The sequence below is a fragment of the Drosophila simulans genome, chromosome X, assembly GCF_016746395.2.
Source record: "Drosophila simulans strain w501 chromosome X, Prin_Dsim_3.1, whole genome shotgun sequence".
Lineage (NCBI taxonomy): Eukaryota > Metazoa > Arthropoda > Insecta > Diptera > Drosophilidae > Drosophila > Drosophila simulans.
In genome coordinates, this window is record NC_052525.2 from 6139148 (window position 1) to 6158939 (window position 19792).

The 19792-nt window shown below is 46.8% G+C and overlaps 1 protein-coding gene across 18 annotated transcripts in view; it reads left to right on the plus strand.

Moving 5' to 3' along the window:
• Positions 1–19792, plus strand: part of LOC6725292 (uncharacterized protein DDB_G0284459) — a 39450-nt gene that overhangs the window by 819 nt on the left and 18839 nt on the right. For 10 of the 18 annotated variants that reach the window (XM_039297552.2, XM_039297553.2, XM_044923654.1 and 7 more), the window contains exons 2-6: positions 1490–1557; positions 10123–10510; positions 10827–12992; positions 13119–13463; positions 14044–19716. In XM_039297552.2, the coding sequence (XP_039153486.1) occupies positions 1501–1557; positions 10123–10510; positions 10827–12992; positions 13119–13463; positions 14044–19716 (8629 nt within the window). In that variant the 5' untranslated portion in view covers positions 1490–1500. Of the gene's footprint in view, positions 1–1489; positions 1558–4532; positions 4896–10122; positions 10511–10826; positions 12993–13118; positions 13464–14043; positions 19717–19792 lie in introns of those variants that run through there. The other 8 variants (XM_016173542.3, XM_016173538.3, XM_044923653.1 and 5 more) reach the window with 6 other exon arrangements.

The following is a 19792-nucleotide window of genomic DNA, read 5'->3' on the forward strand; positions in this document are numbered from 1 at the left end:
TGAATTTGCCTATTTTACGCTTATGCTTATTTTACTCGCCATAAATCTTGACTTACCAAAAAAATAAAAAAAACGGAGTGATTTTCGATAATAAAACGGTTTTTAATTGGCCAACAGCAAAATATGACGGTTTCGTTTCGCCGTTTTGGTAATTCATGAATTTTATGCGATCGCCGATTGGCGATTCTTAGGGCATTGGCCACACGCCAACCCACGCGATTTGTATAAGATACGGATTGTGTTCCAAAAAAAAAAAGATGTATCTTTTGGTCCGACGGACATGGCTTTATTGGTCCACTGTTGTGATGGATGACCCATAAATGCGCTAAATGTCTGTTCGTCTGACGTCTGAATGCTTTGATTTGTGTTGTATTTAAATAGTTATCGTAAATGGGAAGGATTAGGATTATAGATTATAGAAATAGGATTATAGAAATAGACAAGCAATACAACTATATTATTATACAAATTTCGTATTGTGTGCACCCACTGTATCAATCAGTTAAATTCTTTGAGACATATTTGAGCCGTAGGTGACTAACTTGACCAGACTTTTCTACCTGACCCATCCACAAAACGCAAATGCCGCGATCCCCACCTAAAAACCAATCGCAAGGTGCTCTCTTTCGAGCTGGCTCAGTTTTCAAGTTCAATTGCTCGACTCAATGTTGGGCTCTGTTTGCCCAATTGTGGTTTTGAACTTGTTTGGCTTTTGCCCGAGCTTTTTCCCGGCAATGACGCCCCCGGCCCCGCCCCCCTCAAATGGATTGCCAGTTGACCGAGCCCGTTGATGCTAACCAAAAGCGAAGCCAAAATGTTGCGGCCGTGCTAATCAAGCTTGCAACTCGAATGCACAGCTAGAAAATAAGTGGAATATACTTTTTGAAATATTTCAAATCAAATCTTTGAGATTTTCTCATTCTTAGTTATTAACGATAACCTGGAATTTGATTAGAAAGTTATCGATATATTACTATTGGGTTTGAGAAAAATCATCAGTTTTGCTGCGTGCATTGATGGATGCACTTGACTGTGTTTTTCGCTTTTTAGTTTCGTTTCTAGTTTTGTGTTTTTTTATGTATATGTATATGTGCAGCTGCTGTCCATGTTTGAAGTTGGCCATTTACGGGGAAATGTCACAACGCATTGGGGTGTGGGGATCTGACCGATTCTGGGCTATTCTATGCGATTCCGATTCCGATTACGATTCCCATTTCGATTCTGGCTCGCCTCGTCCACAGTGCCCATAACACTACTGATCATGATCGATGGCAACTGATATTGCTCGGTTATTTTGCGTAGCCCCGGGCAGCAGCGACAAATTATAAACATCAAATAAATCAACATGAGAAATGTGCAGCGAAATAATTGCATCATCAGACAAAACGAGCAATCTCACTGGCCACCCTCTATGGAATTAATCTGAACTCTAAGCTATACTATCTGGCATATTATTCATTTATATATTCACTTTGCTTCTATTTTTCAGTCATTTCTGCCATGGAGGTGGAATGCGATCTGGGTGATATACAAAATGAGGAATTGCTGAGGAAAATGGTAAGTTTTTGGTCCATGAAAATCAATAAGCCCCACATGAGGCAGTTCATCGATTGTGTGCCAGTTCATTGGCTCCTTGACGGACTTGTGTCCCCGTTCCCAGCTCAATGCCAATGGCATTGCCTTTAAAGCCCTGTTTCTCCCCAGACGACAATTTCGAGAACTGGCCAGAAGCGATCCAGACCATCCATGGCCAGAGATTCACTCAATCGGTTAGTCAGTCGCAGTCGCAGTCGCAGTCCAAACCCAACCCAGTTCAACCTGGCCAAATTGGGTCATTTATGGGGTTGCTCACTGTAGCTCACTGGAGCTCACTTGGCCGCGTGGGCCGCTAGTCGCTGACTTGGCTCAGACGTTTGCAATAATCGTTAAAAAGTCGTTAGAAAAGTCAATGGAAAAACGATGACGATGTCGCATCGAGGGGATCTGTCCAAATAAATGATGATCCATCTATCTGCATAAGTCAAGAATGGCTGAGAGCACGATGTGTTAGTTTCTGAATCGAAGCATGGATTACTTTTAGAACAGATATTATGAAAAAATAATAAAAAACGCAAAATCTTATAATGATAACAAGCATAATAAAGAAAAAAGAGCAGTATTACTTATAGTTAGAAACCTCATCGAAATAGAAAGTAAACTAGAATATGATATGATCTATTTATGAATGATCCTACGATTTTGAGCATTATATCATACCTTTATAGAGGGTATAAGACAATAACAGACCAGACGAAAGAAGAAGCGGCAGCAGCAGACGAGAGATAGCCCACGCAGGCGGTGTTGGAAAGAGAAAGAAAGATGGGACGTGAAAGAGATGTGTATATATGGAGAGAAAGAGGGAGGGAGAGAGACAAATTGGGAGGCTGTGCTGCGACTGTGCAGTGACTGCGCTGCGACTGCGACGGACGCTGATAAAAAGCCTGCGATGATGACTCATTGGCCATGAATCAATTTCAGCTTTGGCCTCTGAGCCCGCTCCATTCGCGCTCTCTTTTTCTCTTTTCGGCCAGCTATCTATGCTCCTTCCTCCTTGACCAGGGATGGTCATTCTTTTTTTTTTCAAATGTAATACCAGCTTGTCAGCAGTGCCTTGTCTAATCAAATAACATTAATTTAACTCACAAATGCGGCTTTTACTACATTAATATGTCCATAAACAATGGTGAATAAATTACAGTGGTGTCGCGAAGATAACAAATTTTTAGAGGTGTAAAGACAACACCTGAAATGTCAATGAGAATGGCAATCAAATAGCGCACGATGATTTGCGAGTAAATCTTATCAAATTTCAGCCAATTTAGAAACACTTTCTTATCTAATCAAATGAAATTTATGTGAAATTAACGAGCAAAGCTTCCAAACACACACAGCATTTGCTATAAAACTATAAATATTTATTCAATTAAAATCGAATGCATATTCAAAAACCATCAAGGATAGTGTGTGCATCCCTGGGCGCTCAGTTCTCGACTCAGAATAAACCAAAACGCCAGTAAAGCAGCGCTGGTTGGCCACGATCCGAGTTTCTTGGCCATGAGGCGATTCAATTCAGCTTCGAGTACGAGTTCGATTCGAGTCAATTCGATTCTATTCGAGTCAATTCGATTCGATTCAGGCGCGAGTCAAAAAATCGCGTGGGTCGCCAGCCGTCGACTGCTGAATAAATCAGTGAGCCAAAGTTGAATTGGCACACACGGAGTAACGAATATAAAGAAAAAAATATTTAAAAAAAAAAAAAATTGTATAAAAAACATAAATAAAACACCCGCGTATGGCAAATGGCCAAATGCAGCAAGTGGCCAAATGGTCAGTCAACGGTGGACAGTGGGCCACAAATGGCCGGTGGACAGTGCGGCAAATTAGAACGACCGTCTAGTCACGACGTCTGCGTCTCCATCTGCGTCTGCGCAACGTCTGCGCCAACGTCGATGAGTAATTTTTTTTTTTTTTGGTTCCGTTCGCGATTGTACAAATACAAATCGCAGTGGGAATGGTGGGCGCCAGCGGCTCGAGTGTTTTCCAAAAATGCTGAAAATAGTTTTGAGCCAGCCACACACACATGATTGGGCTAAAGGTGTTTATTAACATATTGCAACAATGACACCCACCTCCGGCCGACGATCAAGTGATTTATTATTGTCAATCCGCACGGACACGGATTCTTTGCACAAAATTCCGAAACTAAACACGTTTCAATGCAATCGCAGCGGATGAGCAATGTAACAAAATATTACTTACACTTTTATTAAAGGGAAGTGAGGGAATTTGTTTTGATTTGCAGAAAGGTGACTCGTTTTGGTAAACATGCACACCTCTGTAATGGTTTGCATTTCTGAATTTCCCATAGCCTGTTTCAAATCTAAAAATTTTTCAATGTTTTGCAGAAAGGTGACCCGAAACTGATCTTCTAGACCCCATAACTTTGCTCATATTGCTCTAATTTCTATGTAGCATATCTCAAAATGTAGGCAATGTAATTACCTACAAATTTGTAACACAATTAAAAAAAAAATTTTTTTTTCGATTTTTATCAATTTTTACGGGCTACCAATTGGAAAATTATTGAAAAAAATCGTTAAAAATTTTTTAACTAGTTTATGAAACCAGCTGTTTGTACTTAATGAGCCGAGTTGCAGAAGGTGTTGGAATTCATGATACGACCATTTTTCGCGAAGTTATGAGCTGGTAAACTTGGAATTTGGTGACCCCAATTTCGTTAAGTTGTTGAAGTTATATATCTCTGTAGCTCTCTATATAAAGTATCTATTTAAGCCAATATGTTGTCACCTGAGTTAATAGAGAACTGCTGATTGCGTGGATCATACCTTTTCGGCTGACAACACGCTCGATTTGCCCCACTGTGCGGCTGGGCGGTCGCGTCATCTTCGTATTCGTCGCTTTTTCGTATTCGGTCATATCTCGGCTCGCTGCCGGCGTCGCCGTCGACGTCTAAGCGACAGCGGCCACTTTAGGCGGCTTTGATTCTGATTGGAAACTTCAGTCTGATTTTGGTGCTCGATCGATTGCAACGTGCCGACGCTCCGTGAAAAAGAACAACCATCCAAACGACAACAGTCAACGACGATCGCTTTTTTTTACACACACTTCTAGTTATTTGTTAATCGCACGAAAGTAAAAAAAAAAGAAAGAAGAGAGAGAAACCCACAGGATTAGTCACACCAAGTGTTTTTTTAACGTGCTTTTTTGCCGGTGCAACAACAACTCAACCACACAGAATATCCCATAACAACAACACAGCAGCAAGGAGAAGAATTCCCGAAACAAAAATAAACATAAAAAAAAAGAAAAGGAATACCAATTCTTTTTTACCTGAGGTAATTCTCTGTCATTTCGACCAGAATATGGGTAGTAAAACGTAAAAGAAGCTGCGAACAAGAGGTCGTAAAGCCATCTCTCTCAACCCCGTCTCTTTCACTCCTCAACCGTCTTCGCATAACTTTCACACTTTCGCACAGTTTAGCTTAACCTTTTTTTCCCAGTCTTTGCATAACAGTTAGTCGCTAACTGTAGCTATATCTGTATATCTGTAAGATACAGTCATCGTTGGCCGCAATGCAAAAGCTACAGTAGGTTATAGTCGACTTAAGGGCAAACAAGTTGGCCAAAGACACCCCCACGATTTATTATTTATCAGTAAAATCGATAGTTACGCGTAATTGCGGTGTTTAAAATCGATTGCAGGCCTCCTTATTGCGTGGGAAATTTGACCTGTGCCAATTTTTTGAGTCCTTGAATAGTTATTTTTAAGCCAGCTATTGCAAATTTATTGATATGAACCACTTGAGAGCATTAAATGCCACCCAATGGTGTTCATACTTCGGCAATTATCACTCATAGTCTCTAATAAAAAGACAAAATAAACGACGCCTGCCAATTAGCGAGCGCTACCTGTACCTGTACTGTTTATACGCCTATTTATGTATCTCTGGATGTATCTTTAACTGCGCCAAGTGGCTTGTAAACAAACAAACGGATCTTATCGGGGAATTAGTGCTCAGTTTGTGGGTTTTCGTCGCCAGTTAGTTGATCGAAGATCGTAGAACTAGAACTGGAACAGCTGACAAGGGCGGGGGCGTTACCAAACAGAAAGAGTTAAGAGTTATAAAGCGAAGATAGATGTACGTATGTATGTATCTGTGTATGTATATGCATGTACTGTATGCATATGCTAATCGGGAGTGTATCTAATTACTGGCGAACAAGTTTACACCGCCGTGGGCCGTCGGCCTTGGCAACCAACTGTTCTACGCTCTTACGCTTTTCCACTTTTCCACTCACGAAACCAGATCACCGCCGAAAGGGATTTATTTTCGGGGAGCGGGGCTTCGGCCGTAATTAGCCATGGTAATTGCTCCCATTGTCGGAGATAGATGTTCCGATAAATCTTCAACGTTCACAATATGCTAAACTTTGTATTGCTTGCGCTATCCACCGGGAAAATCTCCATCTCTATAAGGTGGGTTGCGCTATTCGATAGAACACCATCTGTTGCTGAAAGTTAGGGAAACTATCATATATCCATATACCTTCCTAGAAGTTTTTCTTCTACGTTCTAGTGAGGATCTCAAATTGTATTATTCAAATTCGAACTAATCCTTGGGTGCGGATCTTCTAAACAAAGTATCGTTTGGAATTATGGCTTCCAATGTCTATCCAATTTGATAGCCAGACAAAAGATGGTTGATCTAACTCCGAATCGCAAGCTTGGCTTCAAATTAAGCCAACTATAATTTGAGAAAACAGTGCAAATGGCTTTCCGGCCAGCGAAACAAAAAACTCCACCTGCACTAATGACTGTGGCTCCGATAATTGTCTGGAATATATATATGTATATATATGCATAATCCCGTTTTCGTATATGTATGAGATCATTATTGGACTTAAGATTTATACTGCTTATTTGTGTGCTTTGTGGCTGGCTGTGGCCCACCGATTTGGTGACGATTGTCGGCTATATATCACCTATGGATCCAAGCTTGCATTATAATTTCCCACACGCCTAACCATTTGACAGCTGTCCATCGATCAAAATGCCGAGAGACCCCAAAAACCGAAAATTGAGTTACTTTTTCACGTTTTCCCATGTGAACACAACAGTGAGGACCGGCTAATGTGTGCGTCCAGTTCTCGTGGGTCTCTTTTCGTATGCAAGCGACGGCCCACGAAAGTGCTCCACTTTCAGAACTTTGTTGTTGCTGCTGTGCTGTGGCTTTATAGTGCCATGTTTTATTCACCTGGGGCGATGTCATACCCAAAATAAGAGGCAAACAATTAACAGCGATACCGAAAGCACAAATAAGTCCACGAAAGCAAACATAAACATGTTTTTTTTTTTCCACCGCTCACCGCCTTCGTCAGCCGAAAATGACACAATTCAAATTATTGTAGACTCTATATGCTATATTCTATATTCTCGATTCTTGATTCTCGATTCTGGATTCTTGATTCGCAATTGGGCGTACGGACAGTGGCAATTGGGTCACTTTAATATGCATATGCACCACACAGTACAGATTGAAGGGGAATCGGGATCGGAATTGAAGCGAAATTGAAATTGAAATCGAAATTGCCATAAAAATACAAAATACAAAGCACACACAGCAAGTGACGGCAATTAACGCCGGCAGCAAAGTGCAAAGCAATTTTGTTCAGCGTAGAGCTTTACGCTCCCTGGTAACTAAAAAAACAAATTTAAACTCAGTACCATTAACGTGAAGTTGATGATCGTGAATTGGTAAACATACGCATAAGTGTGAGATTCAAAAATGCAAAGAGAATTTGCATTAAAATACAAGTACAGCAACAACTAAAATCTTTATATTACTTATGAACTAATCTTAATAACAGTTCATGGCAAGTCTGAAAGCACCTGCATTTTTTAAGTTATTGTTTACTGATAAAAATAACAAGTTCTTATCTACAGGGAAATATTTCAGTAAAATATGCATTATTTTTAAACGCTTACTATCTGACATATTTCCGAATATTTCGTGTCCTATCTCGATTGATGTGCATTGAATGGGGAAGCATTTAGTTATGAGCTAATCGCAGCCAAGGTTTATCTGTACAGTGGGCACCGGCTAAGTGGGAGCTCCCGCCTGACCCCGCGACCTTCTCTTTCTCTCTTTTGATTTCCACCTCAATTAAGTTTTAATAAAGTTTAATTTCAATAACAAAAAGATTTCGGTTTTGGCGCAAAAAACCAAAACCGAAAACAAAAAAAAAAAAAGGAAAAAGTTGGAGGTCAACGTTGCTGACACGACAGCTTAATAAATGAAAAACAAAAACAGCTAAGAAGCGAAAAAAAAAAACTTCAAAATAATTTATCAGCATTCGCACATCAACGAAATCTCGCACGTCACGTCATCAGACAGAGACGGCGAGAGCGGGCGCAGAGCGAGAGGCTAGAGCGGTCCATCCGCAGTCGCAGTTGCAGTCGGCGTTGGCGTCGACGCCAACAGGTTGCCGCTGCTGCCGACGTCGCTGCAGAGGTGCGAAATCAGCGGCTTCTTCTTCTTCTTCTCAGTCAGACGGCCCGGTACTTTTAGAAATTACGTCATTGCGGGCAGAGACAGCGGCTCAGTTACACTGGGAGAAACTAGTTTCGATTGAGCACTGAGCAAAGTGTCTTTATACCGTTATTTAGCTGAGAGAACGAAATTGTTTGCAGTGCACTCAGAGAGTCGGAGTCTGCTGGCAGCGGCGCAGGCAGAGGCGACTTAAGACGCAGGTCTAGACTGCGACCACGCGACCAGTTCTTGAAAAAAATCACACACTAGCAAACAAGCGGGCAAACAAACAAACAAATAGGCGAAAACAACAACAAGCCAAAGTTGCAAACTTTTCGCACAGACACACACACACACACATACGCATATATCTCTCATTTTGATTTCGCGCATTTTGCTTTATTTTGTCAATTCGAATCGGTTGATTTGGGCGAGTGAAAGCGCTGAAAGTAATGGCAGCGCCATCTGTCGTTCCGTTTTGTCAGAAAAGAAAGCACCAACTTCGCTATCAATCACTTGGGATCCCACAAATATGAGATTTCGCTAATAACTAGGGAAACGACAGCGTTCATAAATCTCTGGCATCTGCTAGAAAGGTTGTTCATAACTGTAAAACTATTGGTCGCCGGCTGATCTAATTAAAACGAACTGCAATTTGGGTGCCAAACTGACCAGATGGTCATAAAATGTTTAAAATACCAAAGAGAAATGATATTTGCTATATAACGCAATGTTACAAATGAGATTATAACTGTTAATATCTAATATTTTGTAAACAGTATTATCCAAAACCTTATCATAATTCCACTTCCCAATATACTTTTATCTATTAATACAGTTCTATGCATCATAAATTTAATGCCTGATCTTAACTACTAATCTGCAAATTATTCGTAATTTCAATTCCATCTGGTTTCGGGAAGTTTCCCATTTGCCTGTCGTATGGCCTCGGTTTGGCTAAATTTAAACAGTTAGCGAAGTTAAGTCACCCCCATCGAAATCGAGGTGTCATTATTGTTAATACAAATGTTATTTGACATGTTTTTCCGCTATAGCGAAACTGGTCGTGTTGAGGTGAGGTGATATCACCGCTTCAACTTCACTCAATTTGTTTGCTAACTATATTTCGATCGCCCCTCTCTCTTTCGCTCGCTCTCTCCCTCTCTCTCCCTCTATTAAGTCTACCACCTTTCTAGATCATTGTTTAAATAAATACGATCGTGCCAGGCTCTTTGTTGAGGCCAATACGATCCGCTTATCGGTCAGTGGGAATTGTTCCATGTTTTATTTATAAGCTAAAACGTCAGCCCTCGAATTTGATTCGATTCTGATAAGTGAACTATGCGAAAGTGTCTGGATTTCCAGGGAATAAGGGCGTAAATGGAGCGAATTCCCGTAAACTGAAATCGGATTTAGCCGACTCTTTTGCCTGTCATCGATTCTTTGTTTACTTTATGCTCTATTTTTACAAAAAAAAAAACAATCTCTATCAATCATTTTGTTGGTCTGAATCATTCAATTTGTTACCCTTACGCTAATCTCAGCCATTTTTGGTCATCGGTTGCTTCTGCCATTGAAATCCGAGAACTTATTGGGGGCGTCATCTTTATCATCATCATCATCATCATCGTTTCACCGGCTAGAACCGGGCATTCGATTCGATTTCAGTCTATAAAGCTGAGTGGCTGAGTCAGCCGATGGCGGCTGCATTTGTTGTGTTGGCTGACCGGCTAATTGTTAGTGGCCCGCGGGCGCCATAAAAGGCGATCCAAGCCGCTGGAAGCGACGAGCGTGGGCTCCCTGCACTCCACTTGGACTCCACTCGCAGGCACTCAGACTTGAGCACGAGTTCACTTGGCTTAATTGGCCCAAGGACGGGCCTATCTACACAGATATCGAGTTGAGAGCGTAAATGGGTGAACTACATTGAAATAAAACAAGTGCTGAGACTGCACATAAGCGAGATACACTGGAAACAATTTTGAATTAAATCTTTGCGTATTTTAATGGAATTTTCTCCATCTCCTTTTAGTGGCAGCAGTCCGAGGACAGCGAACGCAAGAGGCAGATCCGATCGCATCTCTATAAGCTGCGCGAGTCGCGACTTTGCAACCTCTATAGGCACGAAACGGACCCAATGTCGGAGCCCAACGGAAACGGACATGGCAACGTGAACACGCTGGCCGGTTACGCGGGCAAGGATCCGTTGGCCACCAGCCACGGCGATGCCCTGCTCGACCAGAACTTCCAGAGCCTCAAGTCCAAGGAGGTGCGCGACTCGACCAGTCCCACCCATGAGCTGCGTTTCCATTCGATGACGCTCAGCCAGCCGAATACCACCGGTTGGGATGTGCAGACCTCCTCGGAGGTCAGTCCCGATGGACGGGCCTATCGCACCGAAACTCTGGCCAAAACAGATGGTAAGTGCCCATTCGTTTTGCTTGGTGGTAGCCCCCTTTGTCTGGCTGGCACCAAAGCTGACCAACAACACAGGCATTTGCTGGAAACTCACTGACTCTATGGACTTGTTGTCATACTGATAGCAAATTTTCATATAAATCAGCCAACTGAGATGACAGTAAATGCCTGAGCGATCTAACCCCCTTGTCCCTTGTCGGTGAAGTTTTGTGTATAACCCAACTCTGTTTGTTCTGTATGTCCATGTCCACCACTCGACCACTCGACCCTCCTCCACCCAACGAACCAACCTACGAACGAACACCAACACAAACGCAGGCGTGGAGAAGCTCAATGGTGGTGGCCTGGCCGAGTTCAAAGGTCGCAACGAGCAGCGCTCGAGTGCCTCCCATCAGGGCGATGACAAGAACTTTGTGAAACAGGCCTCCGATAGCTCGAAGACCCAGCTCCAAGAGACGGTGGTCTTTGGGGACGAAAACAGTGGTCGCACCGAGATGAAGATGAGCTCCACCTCCACCTCGTCCTCATCCAAGGTGGTGTCTTCTTCGTCCACCGTGGAGTACGGCGATGAGCCGCGATATCTGCTGGATAACCAGGAGAAGCCACATAAACAGCATCAGCCCCATCAGCCCCGCGAGTGGGAGCAGGATCAGAGGCGTCAAGAGCAGCGTATTCAGGAGCAACTGCAGCGCCAAGAGCAACAGATTCGCCAAGAGCAGCTGCAGCGCCAGGAGGAATTCCAGCGGCAGGAGCAAATCCAGCGCCAGGAGCAAATCCAGCGTCAGGAGCAGGTCCAGCGCCAGGAGCAGGTCCAAAGGCAGCAGGAGCGATTCACGGAGAGCCGCGAGCAAAGCAACAGCACCCGGAATGTCCAGACCCAACAGCACTACGAGGAGAACAAGCGCTATGTGGACATGGACAAGGCATCGCCGGAGTATCAACGACATGTCCAACATCTAATGGAGCAACCCGGCGAGATAATCTCCAATACGGTGGAGTATCCCAAGCCTAATGTCAAGATGATCACTACTGTTAAGCGTCTGCCGGACGGAACCATTGTGAAAAACAAGCGCTACGAGACGGAGCAACTTACTCCCAGTCAGAGCCATACAACGCAAAAGCAGACCAACAACCAGACACACAATCAAACCCGTAACCAAGTCCACAATCAGCGCCGCGAGCAGGATGAGCAGGATAGCCAAGCTCGTGATGTAGTGGACAATGTGGAGCAAAAGCATGTGACGGAGTCGCAAAGCTTCTCCTCGGTGAAGAAGTCCAGCCGACGTTTCTCCACGGAAACCACCTCGGAGACCGTGGAGGAGTACGATGACCGTGGTCAGCCCACATCCAGGGTGGTGCAGAAGGCACCGACACCCTCTTACGCCCCACCCTCCCATTCACCACGTCAGTCGCCGGCCAAGGACTTCAGCACCCATGGTTTCCCCTCGGTGCGTCCGAATAAGCCCACTCAGGAATATCCCTCGCAAAGACCCGGCATTGCTGGCGAGGAGGTGGTGGTGGTACGTTCGGAAAAGAGTCGCCAAGTGAAGCAGCAGACCAGCTCACAGCGCACCATCGAAACGGAGGTTGTGGGCGATGATTACCAAGAGCCGCAGAGGTCTCCACAGAAGCTGAGGGAGGCACCAGCACCCAGCTGGGAGCAGCCCGCCACCAGACGTCAGCCGGTGGAGGAGGATTTTAGCACTCATGGCTTTCCCTCGGTGCGTACAACCACCACAAGCACTCGTCCCGATCAACCCGATGGCGAGGTGTTGCACACGTCCAAGACGGTGAGTCGCAATCAGAGCGCCAATCGCAAGACGAACACGGAGCGGATCATTGAGACACAGGTTGAGCATCCCAATGCCCCATCGCACTCTACTCCGCGATCCGGAAGTCCACGTCGATCTCAGCCACGGGACGATTACACCAGTTCGCCACGCGGACCAGCTGGCAAACCGAGTCAATCGCGGCCCAGCACCACTGGAGGTAGCACCACCACCAAGACAACCACCACTTCGGAGCCGCTGACGCGGCGTCAGCTGCAAAAGGAGCGCGAGGTGGATGCCGCCCATCGGGCATTTGCCGCCTCGCTGCGCAGCAGTTCACCGGCGGACAGCACCACCTCGGTGGGTTCACACCATCAGACGCCACGATCGAGCGTTTCCTCGAATCGCACCTTCCGTCGGGAAATGCGTGAGGGCTCCCATGACAGCCAGGCGCCATCGGAATCGAGCAGGATTAGCTCGACCACTGTGACTAGGCACACCACCGGTGGCAATGTCACTAGCAACACCATCAAGACCAAGACCACCAAGCCGGTGAAAACTCCCAGCGAGCCAAGGTCGCCCACCCCAAGGGCAGGAGGAAGTGTGACCACCACCACGACCACCATTACCACCAAGTCCAGTCCCAGTCCAGCACCAGCCTCACCCACAACCGCTGCACCACCCACCTCAGCACCAGCCAGTTCCGCACCACCAGGTACGAATTAGAGAAAAAAAAAGTTTGATGACTTTTTAGAAAAAAAAAATAATAGAAACCACATGAATATATATGCTATATAAATATTGGAACTATGAACTATGTATATGAATGTATATCCTTCAGATAACAAGCTATCACAGTATACGTATACTACCACTAAGCCCGGCGATATATTCTCTCTGCCACCAACTACTCCTCCTACTATTAACAACGAACCAACACTAACCACCACCCGCAATACAACAACAACCACCACCACCACCACCACCTCCGACAACCTCCAGAATCACCCGAAACAATCTGCAATCGAACCTGCTACCGATACCGACTCCCAGCCGATCCGCAAGGTGAAGCTGAGCGCTAATGAGGCAAAGGTGGTGGAAGAGGCACCCTGTGTGCGGCGTCAATATTACCAGCTGGGAAATGAGGGGGAAAACCCCGAGACGCCCGAGAGCTCAGGGACCCCTGGTAAGGCTTGAATTCAACCAGTAGTAGGCAAAAAAAAAATATATAAAAAAAAAAAACAATAAAATCAACAAACTCTGTACACCTAACTATGCTATCTTTACTTCTTTATTTTTTGGATTTTTTTGCAAATAAATATACTTGAAAACTGTTTACCAAAACCGCAACTCTGAAATGTTCAATGTTCAATGTCTTGACCAAGCACATTACACAAAAAAGCCGAATTTGCACTGAATCACAAACTGGGATGCCAATTCTGTGGGTGGCAGACTGAGAGAGATCTGCGCCCCTAACTCTACCACTACAAGTCTAACATTTCCTTCTCTCGAGCTTCCACTAATGGGTGTACTTCTATTTGGTTCGAAATTGCCTGAGAACGTGCCTGTGCCTGCCTAATACCGTAGACTTTGCCTAACATCCGTAGCGGAAGCTGCCAGCGTAGATGTAACTAATCCTAACCAATTAACCAGGGCTATGCCATAGTAGACACAACATACGTTCACCACACACACAGCGGTTGAAGAAGTAGACGAGTTCACATAGCGCCTTGCGTCCCCCAGTCTTATGCCCTGATCCGTTGCAGCCAACAAGAAGCCCCACCAAATGAGGAGGCCCCACGACGAACCGGAGCCACAGCTGAGGCGTAGCTCCAAGTCGCCCAGTGTGGAGCCACGTCAGGTGCAGCGGGAAACTACTTTTGAGGGTCGTCGCGTCTCCCATCCGGAGGATCGGGAGATCTCGATCGACGAGCTGATTCTTATCGAAGAGACGATTCCATCAGTTCCATCACCTAGGGCTCAAAGTCCTGGAAAACCAGCGACTAGGTCCCACAGTCCCGAGAAACCACAGCCTAGGGCAACTCCCAGACAAAGTCCTGAAAAGGAGCAGCCGGCCTTTAAGCAACCACATGAGGTCTACACGCCTAGCCAACCTGAAAAGCAGTTTCCCCGTACTCAGAGTCCCGAGAAGACTCCTGGATGGACCCAACCCCAAGTCTCACCTCGTCAAAGTCCCGAAAAGCAATTGCCCCGAGCCCAGAGCCCCGAAAAGGGTCCTGCAGTAAGGCAACCAAGTGTTTCTCCCCGTCAAAGTCCCGAGAAGCAAGTACCCGACCCTCAGACCCGCGATCAAGGTCCTGGTCTTCCTCGTATTTCACCTCGCCAAAGTCCTGAGAAGCAGTTGCCCAAGGATATTCCCCAGAAGACCCGCCAAAGCCCGGAGAAGGATCTAACCAGTCAGCAAAGACGGGAGGAGGAAATATTCCGCAGCACCATTACCACTACACAGAAACGAACCACCAACAATCTAAACGAAGAATTTATAACGAACGAACGAGATTACCAAAATCAGCCCCTTTCCGAAAAGAAACCACAGGTCCCAGCTAATGCTGAGCCGAACACCAAGCCGTCTGAGACGATTGAAAGTCCAGATGGTGGATTTCCTTCCAAGTCCACTGAAGTTGAGGCTCAGCCCGAAGTAAAGGAGTCACCCACCTACCGCAAAAAGGGCTTGACTCGTCGTGAGACCTTCGAGGATCGCTGTCGCCAGATTTTGGGTATGGAGGAAGATGGCGATACTCAGGGAACTTATACTGATCGGCCGGATAACGAACAGGAGGATGTAAATGTTTCCAACACAACCATAGAAACCATTCAAGTTAAGATCGAGGATTGCCCCGATGATGACGAAGATGATAAGCCACGTCGTGTGACTGAGACATATGTGGTGCGTACGCAACCTAAGATTAAGGTGGAGGAGGAGCTCTTTGTGGATGTGACCGAAGCAGAGGATGTGGAGATTCTGGTTAGCCCATCGAAAAAGTCACCCAAGGAAGGGGATAGTCCTAAATATCCAAAGGGACCAGAAACTCCCAATTCTCCCAGAAAGGATCAAGGGATTCCCAGCATTCCAAAGAAGGAACAGAGTCCTGTTCATTCCAAGAAAGAAGAAACTCCAAGGTATCCTCAGGAACAAGATAGGTATCCAAAAGAACCAGAAACTTCTCAATTTCCCAAGGAGAGTCCTCGCAATCCAAAAGAGGATGCCGAGACAATTAATATTAATGAAGAGACCACCATTGTCATTACCAAACAGGGATCAAAGTCTCCCTCTCCCAGGTGGTCTCCTTCTCCTGAACGTAGAGTTCCTAAGAATCAACAGTCTCCTTCTCCTACGGCATCGCCATCAGTATCTCCCGTTTCTGTAAAAAAGATTCCCAACGAAGTGGAGTCAAACTTTGTGACCGAAAAGATCATCGATTGCAGGGGAAAAACCGTTGTAGAGAAAATCAGCCAGAGACCGCGCACTCCAAGTCCAACTACTCCCAAAAAGTATACGAAGCCATCGCAAAAGATTCCAGAGAGAGTACCCGAAACTGAATCGGAGCCAGAAAAGGATTCAGAATCGGAGACCAAGAAGAAGACCAGTGTAAGTGTCACAAAAACGGAAACCGAACGTCGCAATTCACGCACCACTAAAACCAAGCAGCCACTGCCGCTCAAAGAACCACAATCAAAGGTCCCAGCTGCGAAGAGTCCTCGCAAGGATTCCCTGACGGGTCGCAAGCGGGATAGTCTGGTGGAGGAGACTCGTACCACTACAACGACCACAACCACTCGGCAGGGTCGGAAGCCCAGCGATACAAATGGCTCGCCTTCGATTAAGGATCGTCTTCGCTCTTCGCCGCGCAAGCAAAAAACTTCTCCCCAACAGACCCGTACGCCCACTCCGGCACAAACGCGTAACCCAGAAGATGACGTAGATGGAGACTCCTCTTCCCCAGATGCCAGTCCCACTAGGGTGGGTAACGAACGTCGCCGATCTAGCAATATTTCCGTGCACACGGAGATCATCATAGATCACCTGGCGCCCAAATCACCGAAAACGGAGAGGCGACCCCAAGGTGGCACCGGAAACGTACCCAGTCCGATTAGAAAGCTTCCGGTAACGGAGCGCAAGGAGTCAGCACCTGTGCCCCGCGTGACTCGACGCGATAAAACCGAGAAGGTCACGCGCTCCACCAGCGAGAATATCATTAAGATGAGCGGTACTAAGCCTCATCCTGAGATGAGTAGCCTTAAGCCAGGTGGAGATAGGAGCCGACCCAGCAAGTGCTGCACCACCAAGACGATCAATCTGAGCGAGCAGCGCATCAACACGGCCACTGATATAGAGGGTGTGATCATCGATATCCAGCAGGCGAAGAGCTCTAGGGAACCATCTCCGGATAGGATTGTGCCAACTCCCGTGCCCGCCGAACTGGAAACGGGAAAGCCGCGCTATCCGGATGTGGTACAGGAGCCCGATGATGAGCCGCGTCGCAAGCCACAGGTCACAAATATTCCGATTTTCGAGGAAGAATCTCAAACCTATGTTGGGTGTCAAATTTCCGAGTTGCATAGCTCAAATGGCATAGAGGTTGATATTCTGGATAATCCCACTGTGGAGGCTCCCAAGAGCCTGGACTATCCCGTAAATACTCCCGATACGGACGAGAGTCTGCTGAGTGTGCACGAGAAGGTCTCTCGATTCACTCACTCAGCCGAGAAGGTGAAGGAGCCAAAGGTCTCCGCACCATTTAGCAGGGAATTCGATGTGAACGCCAAGATCCCTGAAAATGACGATTGCCTGCTTAGCATCAATCAGAAAGTAGATAAATTCTTGCGCACTGCCGAGAATGTTACCAGGCCTTCGTCACTCTCTTCTCGACCTGAGATCGAGCGTCCAGGATTGGAGGAGATAGATGAGGAGCTTCTGCGCGACGATTGTACCCTGAGTGTCTCCCAGAAAGTTCACAAGTTCATCGACACAGCCGAGAAGTTAGCGCCCACCATGCCACAGAAGTCACCACGTTTGGTAGCCAACATTGAGCGCCATATTTCCCGACAGAGCGAGCCAGAGCGCGAGCTGGATGAGGAGTCAGAACCAGAGCTAGATCGGGACACAGATGTGGAGGACGACGATCAGACTAGCCAACTCGAGACGGAGGAAGAGATCACCCAAACTGTGACTAAGAAGGAAACCCTAAAGGAATTCAAGCAACAAACTAAGGAAACCAGAGAGACACGTCGGGATCCCAAGGCTGAACCGGAAAAGCTACAGAAGAAATCGCCTCAAACTAAGATCAAAGAAGAATCTGCAAGGGTGCCCAAGTATCAGGCAAAGGTTTCACAAAAAGTGTCACAATGGGAGCCTAAAAAGCAACCTCAAAGGGAGCCGAAGGTGACTCAAAAGGAAACCCCATGGGAAGCCAAGAAACAACCCCTTTCCAAGCTTAAAGATGAACCTGAAAAGGTGAACAAAAGGGAACCAAAGGTGCCCCAAAAGGAATCTCAAGCCAAGCTCAAAGAGGAACCAGAAAGGGTGACCAAAAAGGCACCCCAAAAGGAACCTCGCAAGGAACCACTGAGACAATCCGAAGAAGAGCCGGAGTTCTCCCCCGAAGAAGAATTCGATGAGGAACCTCTGCCCATGACCAAGACTCACACCACAGCTATTGAAATGAAGCGTCAGAAGGATATCCTTAGCCGCCCGTCTGTATTTGGCCAGCGCACGCCGGAACGCAAGTCCAGCACTACGCCATCGCCAACTAAATTAAATGGAACTCGTTGCCGACCTAGTCCCAGCACCAACTTGATTACCGAAGAGAAGAGATCGTACAGAAATCAGGTGACCAATGTCAGCAAGCCGGGAACCAGAAAAACCACTCCCTCGGCCTATTCCCCAGCCCAATCGCCGCCACCCAAGGCCACCAGCATTTCCAAACGAATGGAGCAAATCAGTCAGCAGTCATGGGTAGTTCAAGATGTGGATGTGGACGTAGAGGTGGTGGGACCTGCGCCACCGTCCCACATCAGCGAGAAGCCGCAAGGAAAGAGCCCATCCCCAACGTCATCGCGATCGCCATCGCGATCTCCCTCCCGATCGCCCAGTAGACGCACCTCCACCAATTTGAACACGACCTCCACAACCACCACCACCACCACTGAGCACCCGAGCACCACCAAGACAACTACCCCAAAACCGACTCCAACTAACCCATCCAAAGACGAACCCGAAATCACACCCATTGAATCCCTTACAGAAAAGAGCATCACCACCACTTACACGACGAACACCACTGGACGAAATGTGGCTAGCCGCAGGAATGTGTTTGAACCAGTCCATGAGGCACAGGTGGATTCCGAGCCAACTGGTCGTCGTCCCTCGTACATGGATCACACAAAGAGCTCACTTGAGCACATTCGACGCGATTCGCTGGAGATCAATAAGAGCCACTATTCCAGAAAGTCCTCCATGGAGGATGACTCTCCTGTGGAGCCACGCAATCCCAACTCATCCGTGAAATTCGATGTGCCAAGAAAGACTTCGGCAAGAGGTGCGGATGAGCCACGAAAGACTTCGCTGAAGGGTAAGGATGAGGATTCCGATTTGGAGCTGGAGATCGAGGACATTTTCGATCTGCAGCGACTGGAGAAGCTATTGGAAACAGTTGCCAGCTACGAAATGCGTCGCCGCATTCGTGCACAAATGCGTCTTATACGCAAGAATATGATCAATGCGGGTACAACTACCACCATCACGACCATAACCACGAGCACAGCTCCGGGCAAGAGTTCACCCCTACCCAAGAGGCGAGATCAGAGTCCTGCGGGCGCTGCTGAAGTAAAGACCAAGGAAGTGCGCACCACCACAAGTCGCCGCCAGCAACAACAGCGCGTGGAACAGGTGGACAGCACAACTCCAACAGCTCCGGGAAAAACCTCGCCGCATGGTAAGCCGCCAGTGAAGCCGAGGGAAAGAAGTGCCAGTCCCGCGCAGAAGCGACGCATTAGTCCGCAGGGAAAGCAAGCGCCCGGAGACAGGAGCACCACCACAACCACTAAGGTCACCACCACAAGCACCACCCGCGGTGCTCCCAACAAGCCAGCTCAAGGACCCATTTGGGCAGATCGCTCGAAAGTGCTGAAGGGCCATCCCACCGTTCCCCAAACGAATGGAAGCACTCCCCGGAAAGGATCCACTTCTAGTACCACTTCGAGCAGTGGCAAGATCACTCGCACAATGACCAGTTCGAGCACCACGACTAGCTCCAGCAGCACCACCAACACGCGCAACAAGCAGCGCGAAGAGGACTCGATCACCTCCAGCTATGGTGTGGGTCCAACGGACGAGAACGGACTGCCGCTCTTCGGAATTCGGGCGCTCAAGAAGAAGGCGACGCCACCGGCAGAGGAACCATGTGAGACCAAGCAAGGTGAGTAGATGGTGGTCAGTGTTACCTAAACCATACGCAATGTTGCTCAATATCCAATATCCCATCTCTCCATCCA